General features: G+C 44.7%; 1 protein-coding gene across 1 annotated transcript; it reads right to left on the minus strand.

Moving 5' to 3' along the window:
* Positions 1 to 518: 518 nt before the first annotated feature.
* Positions 519 to 9,927, minus strand: b3galt6 (UDP-Gal:betaGal beta 1,3-galactosyltransferase polypeptide 6). Its single transcript, XM_072586487.1, has 2 exons — positions 9,724 to 9,927; positions 519 to 6,572 (listed from the first exon to the last, which is right to left on the minus strand). Exon 2 carries the CDS (start codon positions 6,536 to 6,538, stop codon positions 5,546 to 5,548), a length of 993 nt encoding a protein of 330 aa, XP_072442588.1. The 5' UTR covers positions 6,539 to 6,572; positions 9,724 to 9,927; the 3' UTR covers positions 519 to 5,545.
* Between the last annotated feature and the right edge of the window lie 5,339 nt (positions 9,928 to 15,266).

Genomic DNA, 15,266 nt, shown 5'->3' on the forward strand with positions numbered 1-15,266 from the left:
TGGTCCTGAAGATAACCCCATCCTGTGTTAGCAGTATGGTGACAATTGCTGGATTAAGTTAATTCTGTCACTCTGCTCTGTCATGGTGATTGAAAACAAGGAAAATGTTTGCTGATGCAGGGGCAGGTTTCCCCACTATTGTGCACATTTCCATTGAGGCTTCACACATGAATCACAAATTTAAGTTGTAAACGTCAGTCCCCTCAGGAAGGTTTCATTTAACTCACATGATATTTTATTCTGAAATATCCATAAACAGCATCTAGGAACAAGAATTGGGTGCAACTCTCGGGCCTGCTTCCCTCATCTAATTAGATCTAGTTTCCCTCATTCACAAGATACACCTTGGAAACTCTTACATAACACCCCAAAAATCTACCCCTTTCATCTGTAAAAGCTCAAATTAGCCCATATGCAATTCTTCAAGAAGGGAGAAATGGAAGTGACAAAAATTTCAGATTTTCCAGTATTTTCTATGAAAAAGACACAGAAATAAGGAACACATAACAATTAACAAATGGATTTACACGTGTGGTTTCAATTTATTGACCATAACTTGTATAATAATTAAATATCTTGTCACAGCTTTTACATAATGATCCCAACATTTTTAAAAGAACATTTTAAAATAAATATACTATGATTTTGTTTTATTGGATCGTTAAAGTCATTGCATAATATCTCAAATAGAATTAGTCAACAGCCTCTGAGGAATTTGTTTCTACCATTGTCCCCCTGAAAATCGGACCTCAAGTAATAAGAACTTAAAGAGCAGAATTAAACCTTAAGGTTCAAGCCTGCTCTGCCATTCAACATGATCGTGACTAATCTGACCTTGACCTCAACTCCATTTTCTTGTTTAGCAGTGTCTCATAACACTCAAGTCACCTAGAGTTAAAAAATCTGTCTCTCTCAGGTTTGCAATATGTTCAATGCAATATCTTCACTGGTCTCTTGAGGGAACACAATTTCAAAGCTGTATGACCCAGAGAAAAAAAAATATTTTTCTCATCTGTCTTAAAAAGGCCAGGTTTAGTCTAGGGTGAACCAGGGACTTTACACAGCAGGTATGTACAGGTTCTAGTTTGCTGCTTTGGAGGAGTTACTTGGGCTCTAGCTACTCATGGACTGTATCATATGCTGAACCAGAAGTTCATCAACAATAGTGATGGATAGTTGACAGCCAGACAGGAACATGGAGAATAACCAGTGATTAGATTGGGGGGTGAGGTACCAAGAGGGAAATAAGTTAAAAATGGGCGGAGACGTGGGTTTCCTCCAGGTGCTCCAGTTTCCTGCCACAGTCCAAAAATGTGCAGGTTAGGTGAATTGGCCATGCTAAATTGCCCATTGTGTGAGGCGAAGGGGTGAAATGTAAGGGAATGGGTCTGGGTTGGTTGCGCTTTGGCGGGTCAGTGTGGACTTGTTGGGCCGAAGGGCCTGTCTCCACACTGTAAGTAATCTAATCTAATCTAAACACACTAATGGATAGTTGACAGGATATTGCAGGAAAGAAAGGCAAATTATATTTTGGATCAGATCATGAGCTGCATTTGCAACATCTGGATATGAAATATCACATTAAAATATAAGGTAATTAAATCTTTAACCTTTCCAATTTAGCTTGTTCTACACGGAAATTTTAAATTTGCAATTTCCCAGGTATAGGAGTTGTATTAAATCCTTACAAAACAAAACAATTGAATTTGTGAGAGACACTTCAGTGATTTAAATACATGCATTGAATTGATCATGCAAAAGTATTTTAAAAATGCATAATAATTCCTTCTCTTGCTCTAAAATACTGAGGTCTACATATCTGTATAGAGTATTAGCCTTCTACACTTTCACTACACTGACCTAAATTCAAATGCAATATTGTAACTCTACAACTCAAGTCACTTTGTGAGCTACCAACAATATCACAAAGGGCAAATAAAGCTTGATAAACTGGAATTTCAACAAAGTGATTCAAAAGAGAATATTTCAGCAGCTTAGTGGCAAGAGTCAGGACGTAAAGACAGATAAGAATGAATAATATTATTGATTGGATCTATTTCAGACAAAAGATCTGTAAGAAGTCAGTTCACAACTTCATTTGAGGCGGGCTGAGCACTCATGGGGAAAAGCACAGTCTCAATCATCATAAAATCCCTACAGTGTGGAAACAGGCCATTTGGCCTAACAAGTCCAAACTGACTCATTGAAGTGTATCCCATCCAAATACAGTTTCCTACCCTATTACTCTACATTTCCCCTGACTAATGCACCTAGCCTATACATCCCTGAACACTTTGGGAAATTTCCCAAGGCCAATTCACCTAACCTGCACATCTTTGACTGTGGGAGGAAAACAAAGCATCTGGAAGCAACCCACATGTGCAAACTCCATACAGGCAGTCGCCCGAGGTTGGAATCGAATCCAGGTCCCTGGCAGTGTTAGGCAGTAGCGCTAACTACTGAGCCGCTGTGTCGCCCAGTATGTCCAACAATTATTTGAAAATGACGAGGCTCCCTAACAGAAGTGTGCAGACAGAAAATTATGCCAATTGCAAAGCCCCAACATTGCCCTCAGAAAGTGTATAATCTTCAGAGTTATCTTGTTTGTAGAGGTATGCATTTGTAGGTGTGATGAATAGCTTTATTACAGGGAATGTCCCATCGAGTGTTAGCCAGATGTATGACAGAATGGTAATGCCCAAAATAAGGAAGGTGCATTATTCATGGCAAAGCTAACATTTCACAGATGGTCAATTCTCAGAATTGGATGAAGGAGAATGGTTTAGTTATTAATTTTAAATGTCATTCTAAATGGATGGCTTGTTGAACATTACCACCAGTATTAGGCTTTATTGCCAGAGTGATATGCCAGTTTCATTGAATACAAATGAATAATAGTTAATTACTCCTTGAAAGCATTGACAAGTAAATGTCAACATAGCAGCAAAAAAGTAATTATACAAACACTCTTGACAGCGTTACAAAGTATAAATCCATTAATTGGGTCAACACTTGGAAAAGGTGTGACTCATTCAATACGTATACTGTTTAACATTTTCAACACAAGACAAGACAAGACATACGAGAACTCAGCCCAGATTTACATAACCTCTTCAAACTGGGCAAATGCAGTAGCACATTTGGAACAAAAGATGATCTTCCTAATCTACACACTCCTAGGTCCACATTCAAGCAAAATATGTTTGCTGGGTCAAGGTTTGAAGACACTGTAATTAATTTGTTTCCATGTTATTTGTCCATACTGATCCCACTATAAAAGCTTTCTTCTTGGACTAGCCACTTGAATTTCAAGTTTAAATAAGTAGGAAAGAATGTGAATGTCATTAGAAATTCCACAGAAACCTACTCAGCAATTATGGATTAAAAAAATACTCCTCAAAATGCTGTCATTACCCGCTTCAACACCCACATTCCCAATCACAGCACAGGCCTATAAGTATGCAGATCAGACTCTCTGACAGAAGGTACACGTCTTGACATTTAGTTACAGAATGATATAACTTACCAGACCCTGCTTGTCATGATTTAAGATGTAGTGTCCGATGACATCTTTCATTGGTGATTATCTGCTGCACAAGACTTAGAACCTAAGTCACAACAGTTGGAGGTCTAATTCTACTGTGAATGCAACATCTTGAGCAATGGTTATGGACTAGACAAATACAACACATTGCTAGTGAAGTGGACTTGTGCATCAATTGCCGGCATTAATTAAAAACACACAAAAAAAACAGTCTAGCTTAGATTGCCTCTTCAAGATAAATATCCCATTGTTTTTAAAGCTTAGTCTTTCAAGCAGTAACAATGACATTTTTAAAATGGAATAATTTTACTTCTACACAAAAATCACACTGGTTATAAAATCCATTGGAACTTTTCACCTGATGTTACCCTGAACTATAACAAATTTACATGTTTTCTCAACTTAGAAGTTTCTCAATTTCTTGTAAATACATTTTTGTGGAATGGCAAAATGTGAAACACGACACTTGAAATTACTCTGAATGTTTTACATTTACAATAGTGATTAGGAAGAAACATATCCTCAGGATGATTTAATACACTAGTTAATTATAGGACGTAACAGGATTGTTAAAGTATTTTCCTAACACGGTTCATCAACATTACTGACAAATTTAAAGCTCCCTGAATTATTAACATGATGCAATTCAAACAAATTACTTTAATTCCAGGTACGAAAATCAAAACAATAAAGGTCTATATTAATGGGTTCTCACTGTAGATTAGGAGAAAGTGAGAACCGCAGATGCTGGAGATCAGAGTCAAAAAGTATGGCGCTGGAAAAGCGCAGCAGGTAAGGCAGCATCCGAGGAGCAGGACAGTCAACGTTTTGGGCAAAAGCCCTTCATCAGGGGTGCTGAAGGACTTATGCCTGAAACATCGACTCTCCTGTGCCTCAGGGCTGCCTGACCTGCTGTGCTTTTCCAGCACCACACTTTTCAACTAACTGTAGGTTCTCATGTTCCTGGAGAGCAGAGTAAACGCAAAGTAATCTTATTTACATGTATGAAAATTGTATTTACATCTTTACAAAAATGAAAGGACTGTGCAAATGGTTAAAGACTGAAGCACAGACATACCAACAGTCAATCACGCAACATCAAGACTGCAGGCACAGGTGGACAATCTCCATGCAAATTTAGTTGGGCAAGTTAAAAAAAATCCTGCATTACAATGAATACAAAAACATAGTTACTATTTTTAAAAGTATTAAAAAAGCAGCAAAACATTGGGGAAGGTAAAACACTGTAGACATTCTCAAGGTTTTGATTTGCAACTTTTAAATGTTTCTTCTCACTGCCGAGCCGCATAAGAGAGAACTTTAATGAGCGTCAATTCAACTTGAGCAAGCTGTGATGAAATAGGTGGCTCAGAGCCACGTTAAAAGGCTTTTATCTAAGTAAGCAAGTAAACTTAAACACACATTTATGCACGACACATATACAGATACATATGTATATCCACAAATATAATTAAATTATGTTTACTATAATGGGATTACGCAAATCCCACATGTTCAGACTTTTGTGCAATTGGATACAACGTACAGTAAAATCTATGTAACTACCTGTGAACATTACTCAGGTTGGAGTAATGAGTTAGGATTTGGAATACCAGGTGTTTGTTCTTTGACATTGACTTTGCACAGGGTAACAGTGATTAGGGTGACCAAAAGTTTAAATGTCTCAAAGATGGACAAACAGGAATTGAACCCTTGGCACTACAATGAACCAATATATACTCTGATCAGGAAGAACAGCAAACTTTGTGCTTTTTGGAGAAAAACACTGAAGGTACAAGTTTTCATCTCTCAAATTTGCAGACTCATTATTCAGTAAACTGGATAAAGATCTGCTCAGTGTCAAACACCCTGGAAATAAGTGCTGTGTGGATGCTGGAGCTCCTTTCAGGAGAAACATCCTGCATTAACATCCACACTACTGCTTTCCAATTCCCAATACAGATCTTGCCATCTCTTCCTATCCAGTGCCATATTGCGATGTCAAGGTATGCCATCTTTTCGCTGGCAGCATTGGGATGGAGGGACGTACCAATCATAAATATAAGACAATCTCACTTTAATTTCTTCCTTGCACAATTTCCCTTCTCTTTGGAGTGTCTGATGCTTTTCCAGCATATCCTCAATGCTCTGTTTGTGTGTCACGATATACTTGTTATTGCACCCCCGTGACTTGTACTCCGTATCAAACCGTGGGTCATGTAGGCGTTTGACATCGATAGGTGCCAGCCAGGCTCCCAAAGAGACATCCTCACTCTGCCACACTTTTAAATAATCAACATTAATTTGAATATAGTGCACTAAATCAGCAGACAGAACATATCCGCCCCCTAGGGCATACGGCAAATAATAGTCACATAGAACCCAAGTGCTCTCCTTCCATTTACCTGCAGCCTTAACCCTTCCACGTCCAGAAAAAAATCCCCAGTAGAGTTTCTTTGGTTCTTTTGCCTTCAGTTCTTCCTTAATGATGTCTAACCTGGCAAAAGTGTCATCATCTGCTTTCAGCACAAACTTATAGTCAATGTTTTGGTCTATCCAAGCATACATATGAAGGATCTTATTGGTAAGGTTTTCGTAAGAGTCCTTCAAATCTGGCAGCAGCAGAAGATCATGATGCCGAGTGTTCTCCTGCTCCAAATTTTGAACTTCCTCTGCAGGAAGGCCGCTGGTGCCAATGGCAAAGTAAGGGAGGATTTCCGGGTCCCGGTTAGCTAGCCACGTACTCCTGATAATGCTTCGCCTCTCGGTGTACTTGGGGCCAGTGGTGATCAGCAAAACAAGAAAAGCAGAGAGGCTTTTTGTTCTGCTGTGACCCTGACTGTCACTCCGTCTCTCAACCCCACGAGGTAAACCAGGGGATTTTAAAGTCTCTGAGGTGCATTTAGCCAGATAAAGCAATACCAGTGCAAACAAGGACAGGGTTGCAACCCCAAGGGCTGTTTTGTGGCGACAGACGAGTCGAACTAGATTCATTGTGTAAATACTTGAATTTCTGGAGGGTTCTCAGCTGAAGGACAAGAGGAGGAAATTAGTTAATATTGCAACAAGAAGCAGAAAAATAGCAACAGAACTGCAGATGCTAGAAATCTGAAACAAAAACAGAAAAGACTGGAGAAGCCAGCAAAGTCTAATGAAGGGTCACTGGACTCAAAACATTAACTCTTGTTCTCTCTACAGATGCTACCAGACCTGCTGAATTCGCCCAGCACTTTGTTTTTATTTTACAAAAAGGAGCAGGATTGTTTCATGAAGTTCACAAAGGTTAACTTCACTTTGTCTCAAAAGTTATTCTGTAAGAGAAGTTCAACTGCAATTTAATAAGGTAAATTTAAAATATGGTTTATTCAAATCTTAAAAATTGTGAAAAAAAAACTGTAGATCTTCACCTGGGAGAGACAGGCTATCAATTTTAATCAATTCTGTTGCAGATCTCATGATTTTCAATATGGTTAACATTTTCCACACGTTAGAAGAGCTACAAAGATAAACTAAAATTTCCAAAACAAATGGCTCATGAACTAAATCAGGGCTTCTTCATGCTAATGACTGCAGCATCCAAATTACCTACCTACATTCAGCAGGTACTTAAGGGCAAAAGTGAGGACTGCAGATGCTGGAAACTAGAGTGGTGCTGGTAAAGCACAGCAGGTCAGGCAGCATCTGAGCAGCAGAAAAATCAACATTTCGGGCAAAAGCCCTTCATCAGGAATGATCGCCCTTGGGTATCTAAGGGTGATCAGTCAACTCACTAATCAGTAGTGACAGACAGAGCAGTTCAAAGAATGGTCTGTGCTAAGCAGCAGTACTGACACATCTGTGATTCTGATGCTAAATTTTGCAGTCACATTGCAGAACACGATTTGATCCAATATCGAAGTAGTACAGCATTATTTTGTTAACTACAGCTGCACAAGGACTCACAATCACAGATTTGCTGCTCAATGCAACAAAGTAATATTATTCAGTACACCATGATGATGGTTTAGTCATTTTTGGTTCAACAAGCTAGTAGGATTCAATATCACAGTACCTTTACTCACTAGATCAGCAGCATTATTCAGTGGAGCACAGAATACCACTTTGGAAGTTGTGTCTGATACTTAGTTCAGAGGTTTCAGATTATGGCCCCAATGAGTTCAACCACAGATTAAGGTCAGGGATGACAATGGAATTGATAACAAGGGGCCTAACATGGTGGCTTCAGTCTATCCAACATTTAACTGCTTATTCAAATACTGGATGTTGACTTAGTAGTCTGACAGCAGAGACAGTGAATGGCTTAGATTACAGGACAGCAGCATATCAGTAGTATATGTGGGACCGTATTCTAAATACAAGATGCTGCCAACAAGGAACAGCATGCTGGCAAGGAAAGCAGGACACTTGAAGATAAACCCATGAGGATTTAAGAGGTATCAGTGCAGCCTTGCTTGACATACTCTAACTATATTTGGAATTTTGACACAAGAACCAAGCAACAACAGTTTTACTTAACTAGACAACAGAGGAATGACTTTGAAGATAGTATCTCTGACCATATCAGAAGTTGCAAAAAGATCAAAAAGGATAAGGAAGAATAGTGTATAGTGTACCGTGTCACAGTAAGAAGATAAAAGTATTGTTTCTGTGATTAGGGCCATTTCTATCCTGTCAAAGGGAGAATACTTAATTGGAGGGACCTAAACATGGGTGGTGCACAAAATATTGTTTTGACTTTGGGCAGTTGAAGGACTTTAAGGAAAGAGAAATTGGGGCTGTAATTTAAAAGAAAACTTCACTCATCTGAATAACAATAATATCATACTATCCTGGGTATGAATGTTGGACCACGCTGAAAATACTGAGCTCTTCTGAATGCTCAATCTTCACTGACACTGCCACAGCCATACATTGAAAGACCACTTTTACTGCTCTCAAGAAAAGCTTTTGATCTGAAAGGTTAACTGCTCTCTGTCCACAGATATTATATCACATGCTGAATACTTGCAGCACCTCCCAATTTTATATTAGAAGAGGGATTGATGGAGACATTTAGCAGTGGATTAAAGATGGCAGGTCAGATTTGCTTTTCAGGATGATCTCAGAACAGTAAGCGGCTTTGACAAAGGAGAAGAAGAATCTGGCATTGAGTAGTTAAACTAATGGTGCATCAGCTATATTCAAGATTTCCTCCAAGGGCATGTGGTGGAAAGATCACAACCATACAAGGATGAATGGGGAGGCAGTAAGGCTTGTACTGGATAAGATTATTAATGGTGGCCATGAGTAAATGGGTAAACAGATTAACAGCTGAAGCAGTACTTTCACAAATGGAGGATCAAAGGTTAAACAGCTGGAAGTTTGAAAACTTGGTTGGAAGGAGCTGGAGACAGAGTGATTATTCCCAGGGAAACAAACAGAATGGGGATGGGGGAGGTTGGTAAGAACATCAAGAAAGTGGATGGCAGAGGATACAAATCGCTACTAATGCCTTTCTTGTGATTGAAAAAATAGAGACAATATTGAGGGGCCACCATGACCATGTGGCAGAGGGGGGGGGAGAAATGGACAGTGAAATCTGAAGATAAAAAAATCCAGAAGTCAAGATGGAAACTGAAATCATAGAAAACAATGCATAGCTTCAGGCAGGAGAAAAGTGAGTTTATCACATGAGAGACACTCAGGTGGGTGGCCAATTATGAGAATTTTAATGGCTGCAAGAGGATTGGAAGAAAATAAGGATTCGGAATTATTCACAACAATGACAGCTCATGGCGCTACAATATTACGAGGCATGATTCAGAACAACTAAATCAGCATTATTCAAAACACATTATTCAGGTATTATAATTCAAGGCATTGCTATTCAGGGACAACAGCAGCATCATTCAGGGCAGTGCAATATTATTCAGGACACTGCAGTATTATTAATCAGGTGAATGAAGCATCATTTCAGACACTAGTATAAAGACATTATGATTCAGTGTGACTGAGGTGTCAAGTATTATTTAGAGCAATGCAGTATTGAGCTAAGCATCATTATTTAAGACCAGCAGTACGATTAGAGGACATTATTAATCAGCTCAGTACAATAGTGAAGTAGTGTTATCCACGGCTGGACAATATCATTATTCAGGATTAACCAACTTTGATGAAATGATGGAGATTTTGCTACTTACCGCAGCATTGATTGGTGACGGAATGAGGTCAGTGTTTGCCCGACAGAGGCAGTCGGTCATTCAGCGGCTCTCACACAAACGGGCCACAGTGCCGCCGCCACTGCGGCCTCCTCCCGGCCCGCGATCCCTGGAGGGTTGGGGGCGAAAAGACGCAGAAGTAACACCATTCCCGGCGGGCAGCGGCCCAACCGGCGTCAGGGGGAAGGCTCCAGCGACGTGATGACATTAACGCGGTGAGCATGCGCAGTTTTACTCGCTGTGGAGACGGTGTGAGAGTGGGCGGTATAGCGCCACCCTGCGCCCGGGAGGACTCACGGGCTGATTTTTTCCACTGAAATTACAACAACGACTTAACAGGAATAAAACAAAACAGAAGTTGTTGGTAAAGCTCAGCAGGTCTGGCAGCTGCTGTGGAGAGAAATCAGAATTAACGTTTCGGGTTCAGTGTTCTAAGGAAGGGTCACTTGACCCGAAACATTAACTCTGATTTCACTCTGCAGACCTGCTAGGCTTCTGTTTTTGTTTCTGGTATAAAGCATCAGCACTTCTTTCGTTTGTTATTTAACGGCTTAACAGCAACTGGCAGTATCTGCAACAACTTAACAGCACTGTATTTCATATTTACGTTCCTCTATCATTGGCCGACATAACTCTGGAACTTCCTCCCTACATTTCTCCACCTCATTCTCTTTCATAAGGTTTCCTAAAATGTCCCTCTTGAGGCCTTTCCATATATTTTCGAATCATCCTGTTTAGCATGTTATAAGACACCCCTAGAGGATGGTTTGTATGTGGAATGAACTTTCTGAGAAAGTAGTAGATGGGGTACGATTACAACGTTTAAAAGACATTAGGTAGATGAATAGGAAATGTTTGGAGGTAGGGGCTGAAACAGAGGGCGAGAAACAGAGGGGCTGAAACAGAGGGCGAGAAACAGTGGGGCTGAAACAGAGGGCGAGAAACAGAGGGGCTGAAACAGAGGGGCTAAAACAAAGGGCGAGAAACAGAGGGCGAGAAACAAAGGGGCTGAAACAGAGGGCGAGAAACAGAGGGGCTGAAAGAGAGGGGCTGAAACAGAGGGCGAGAAACAGAGGGGCTGAAACAGAGGGCGAGAAACAGAGGTGCTGAAACAGAGGGCCTGAAACAGAGGGGCTGAAACAGAGGGGCTGAAACAGAGGGGCTGGAACAGAGGGCGAGAAACAGAGGGGCTGAAACAGAGGGCGAGAAACAGAGGGGCTGAAACAGACGGGCTGAAACAGAGGGCGAGAAACAGAGGGGCTGAAACAGAGGGGCTGAAACAGAGGGGCTGAAACAGAGAGCGAGAAACAGAGGGGCTGAAACAGAGGGCGAGAACAGAGGGGCTGAAACAGAGGGCGAGAAACATAGGGGCTGAAACAGAGGGGCTGAAACAGAGGGGCTGAAACAGAGGGCGAGAAACAGAGGGGCTGAAACAGAGGGCGAGAAACAGAGGGCGAGAAACAGAGGGGCTGAATCAGAGGGGCTGAATCAGAGGGGCTGAAACAGAGGGGCTGAAACAGAGGGGCTGAAACAGAGGGGCTGAAACAGAGGGGCTGAATCAGAGGGGCTGAAACAGAGGGTGAGAAACAGAGGGGCTGAAACAGAGGGGCTGAAACAGAGGGTGAGAAACAGAGGGGCTGAAACAGAGGGGCTGAAACAGAGGGGCTGAAACAGAGGGTGAGAAACAGAGAGGCTGAAACAGAGGGTGAGAAACAGAGGGGCTGAAACAGAGGGCGAGAAACAGAGGGGCTGAAACAGAGGGCGAGAAACAGAGGGGCTGAAACAGAGGGTGAGAAACAGAGGGGCTGAAACAGAGGGGCTGAAACAGAGGGCGAGAAACAGAGGGGCTGAATCAGAGGGTGAGAAACAGAGGGGCTGAAACAGAGGGCGAGAAACAGAGGGGCTGAAACAGAGGGCGAGGAACAGAGGGGCTGAAACAGAGGGGCTGAAAGAGGGGCGCGTAACAGAGTGGCTGAAACAGAGGGCAAGAAACAGTGAGGCTGAAACAGAGGGCGAGAAACAGAGGGGCTGAAACAGAGGGCGAGGAACAGAGGGGCTGAAACAGAGGGGCTGAAAGAGGGGCGCGTAACAGAGTGGCTGAAACAGAGGGCAAGAAACAGTGAGGCTGAAACAGAGGGCGAGAAACAGAGGGGCTGAAACAGAGGGCTAGAAACAGAGGGGCTGAAACAGAGGGCGAGAAACAGAGGGGCTGAAACAGAGGGTGAGAAACAGAGGGGCTGAAACAGAGAGCGAGATACAGAGGGGCTGAAACAGAGGGGCTGAAACAGAGAGCGCGAAACAGTGGGGCTGAAACAGAGGGGCTGAAACAGAGGGCGAGATACAGAGGGGCTGAAACAGAGGGCGAGAAACAGGGGCAGAAATAGAGGGGCGGGAAACAGAGGGGCGGGAAACAGATGGGCTGAATCAGAGGGCTAGAAACAGAGGGGCTGAAACAGAGGGGCTGAAACAGAGGGGCTGAAACAGAGGGGCTGAAACAGAGGGCGAGATACAGAGGGGCTGAAACAGAGGGCGAGAAACAGGGGCAGAAATAGAGGGGCGGGAAACAGAGGGGCGGGAAACAGATGGGCTGAATCAGAGGGCGAGAAACAGAGGGGCTGAAACAGAGGGGCTGAAACAGAGGGCGAGAAACAGAGGGGCTGAAACTGAGGGCGAGAAACAGAGGGGCTGAAACAGAGGGGCTGAAACAGAGGGTGAGAAACAGAGGGGCTGAAACAGAGGGGCTGAAACAGAGGGGCTGATACAGAGAGTGAGAAACAGAGGAGCTGAAACAGAGGGCGAGTAACAGAGGGGCTGAAACAGAGGGTGAGAAACAGAGGGGCTGAAACAGAGGGGCTGAAACAGAGGGGCAGAAACAGAGGGGCTGAAACAGAGGGTGAGAAACAGAGGGGCTGAAACAGAGGGCGAAAAACAGAGGGGCTGAATCAGAGGGCGAGAAACAGAGGGGCTGAAACAGAGGGCGAGAAACAGTGGGGCTGAAACAGAGGGGCTGAAACAAAGGGCGAGAAACAGAGGGGCTGAAACAGAGGGCGAGAAACAGAGGGGCTGAAACAGAGGGCGAGGAACAAAGGGGCTGAAACAGAAGGGCTGAAACAGAGGGGCGCGTAACAGAGTGGCTGAAACAGAGGGCAAGAAACAGTGAGGCTGAAACAGAGGGCGAGAAACAGAGGGGCTGAAACAGAGGGCTAGAAACAGAGGGGCTGAAACAGAGGGCGAGAAACAGAGGGGCTGAAACAGAGGGCGAGAAACAGAGGGGCTGAAACAGAGGGGCTGAAACAGAGGGCGAGATACAGAGGGGCTGAAACAGAGGGGCTGAAACAGAGAGCGCGAAACAGAGGGGCTGAAACAGAGGGGCTGAAACAGAGGGCGAGAAACAGAGGGGCTGAAACAGAGGGCGAGAAACAGGGGCAGAAATAGAGGGGCGGGAAACAGAGGGGCAGGAAACAGATGGGCTGAATCAGAGGGCTAGAAACAGAGGGGCTGAAACAGAGGGGCTGAAACAGAGGGGCTGAAACAGAGGGCGAGAAACAGAGGGCGAGATACAGAGGGGCTGAAACAGAGGGGCTGAAACAGAGAGCGTGAAACAGAGGGGCTGAAACAGAGGGCGTGAAACAGAGGGGCTGAAACAGAGGGCGAGAAACAGAGGGGCTGAAACAGAGGGGCTGAAACAGAGGGGCGGGAAACAGAGGGGCGGGAAACAGAGGGGCTGAATCAGAGGGGCTGAATCAGAGGGGCTGAAACAGAGGGCGAGAAACAGAGGGGCTGAAACAGAGGGGCTGAAACAGTGGGGCTGAATCAGAGGGGCTGAAACAGAGGGTGAGAAACAGAGGGGCTGAAACAGAGGGGCGCGTAACAGAGGGTGAGAAACAGAGGGGCTGAAACAGAGGGACACGAAACAGAGAGGCTGAAACAGAGGGCGAGAAACAGAGGGGCTGAAACAGAGGGGCTGAAACAGAGGGTGAGAAACAGAGGGGCTGAAACAGAGGGGCTGAAACAGAGGGGCTGAAACAGAGGGTGAGAAACAGAGAGGCTGAAACAGAGGGTGAGAAACAGAGGGGCGGAAACAGAGGGCGAGAAACAGAGGGGCTGAAACAGAGGGTGAGAAACATAGGGGCTGAAACAGAGGGCGAGAAACAGAGGGGCTGAATCAGAGGGCGAGAAACAGAGGGGCTGAAACAGAGGGCGAGAAACAGAGGGGCTGAAACAGAGGGCGAGAAACAGAGGGGCTGAAACAGAGGGCGAGGAACAGAGGGGCTGAAACAGAGGGCAAGAAACAGTGAGGCTGAAACAGAGGGCGAGATACAGAGGGGCTGAAACAGAGGGGCTGAAACAGAGAGCGCGAAACAGAGGGGCTGAAACAGAGGGCGAGGAACAGAGGGGCTGAAACAGTGGGGCTGAAACAGTGGGGCTGAAACAGAGGGGCTGAAACAGAGGGGCTGAAACAGAGGGGCTGAAACAAAGGGCGAGAAACAGCGGGGCTGAAACAGTGGGCGATAAACAGAGGGGCTGAAACAGAGGGCGAGAAACAGAGGGGCTGAAAAAGAGGGGCTGAAACAGAGGGGCTGAAACAGAGGGCGAGAAACAGAGGGGCTGAAACAGAGGGGCTGAAACAGAGGGGCTGAAACAGAGGGGCTGAAACAGAGGGCGAGAAACAGAGGGGCTGAAACAAAGGGCGAGAAACAGAGGGGCTGAATCAGAGGGGCTGAAACAGAGGGCGAGAAACAGAGGGGCTGAAACAAACGGCGAGAAACAGAGGGGCTGAAACAGAGGGGCTGAAACAGAGGGGCTGAAACAAAGGGCGAGAAACAGCGGGGCTGAAACAGTGGGCGATAAACAGAGGGGCTGAAACAGAGGGCGAGAAACAGAGGGGCTGAAAAAGAGGGGCTGAAACAGAGGGGCTGAAAGAGAGGGGCTGAATCAGAGTGCGAGAAACAGAGGGGCTGAAACAGAGGGGCTGAAACAGAGGGGCTGAAACAGAGGGCGAGAAACAGAGGGGCTGAAACAAAGGGCGAGAAACAGAGGGGCTGAATCAGAGGGGCTGAAACAGAGGGCGAGAAACAGAGGGGCTGAAACAGAGGGCGAGAAACAGAGGGGCTGAAACAGAGGGGCTGAAACAGAGGGTGACAAACAGAGGGGCTGAAACAGAGGGCGAGAAACAGAGGGGCTGAATCAGAGGGCGAGAAACAGAGGGGCTGAAACAGAGGGGCTGAAACAGAGGGTGAGAAACAGAGGGGCTGAAACAGAGGGTGAGAAACAGAGGGGCTGAAACAGAGGGGCTGAAACAGAGGGGCTGAAACAGAGGGTGAGAAACAGAGGGGCTGAAACAGAGGGCGAGAAACAGAGGGGCTGAATCAGAGGGCGAGAAACAGAGGGGCTGAAACAGAGGGGCTGAAACAGAGGGCGAGAAACAGAGGGGCTGAAACAGAGGGTGAGAAACAGAGGGGCTGAAACAGAGGGGCTGAAACAGAGGGGCTGAAACAGAGGGTGAGAAACAGAGGGGCTGAAAC

Source organism: Chiloscyllium punctatum, chromosome 16 (assembly GCF_047496795.1).
Source record: "Chiloscyllium punctatum isolate Juve2018m chromosome 16, sChiPun1.3, whole genome shotgun sequence".
Lineage (NCBI taxonomy): Eukaryota > Metazoa > Chordata > Chondrichthyes > Orectolobiformes > Hemiscylliidae > Chiloscyllium > Chiloscyllium punctatum.

Bases quoted from the DNA above. Each gene is read 5' to 3' on its own strand.
- b3galt6 (XM_072586487.1), bottom strand. From the start codon at position 6,538: ATGAATCTAGTTCGACTCGTCTGTCGCCACAAAACAGCCCTTGGGGTT.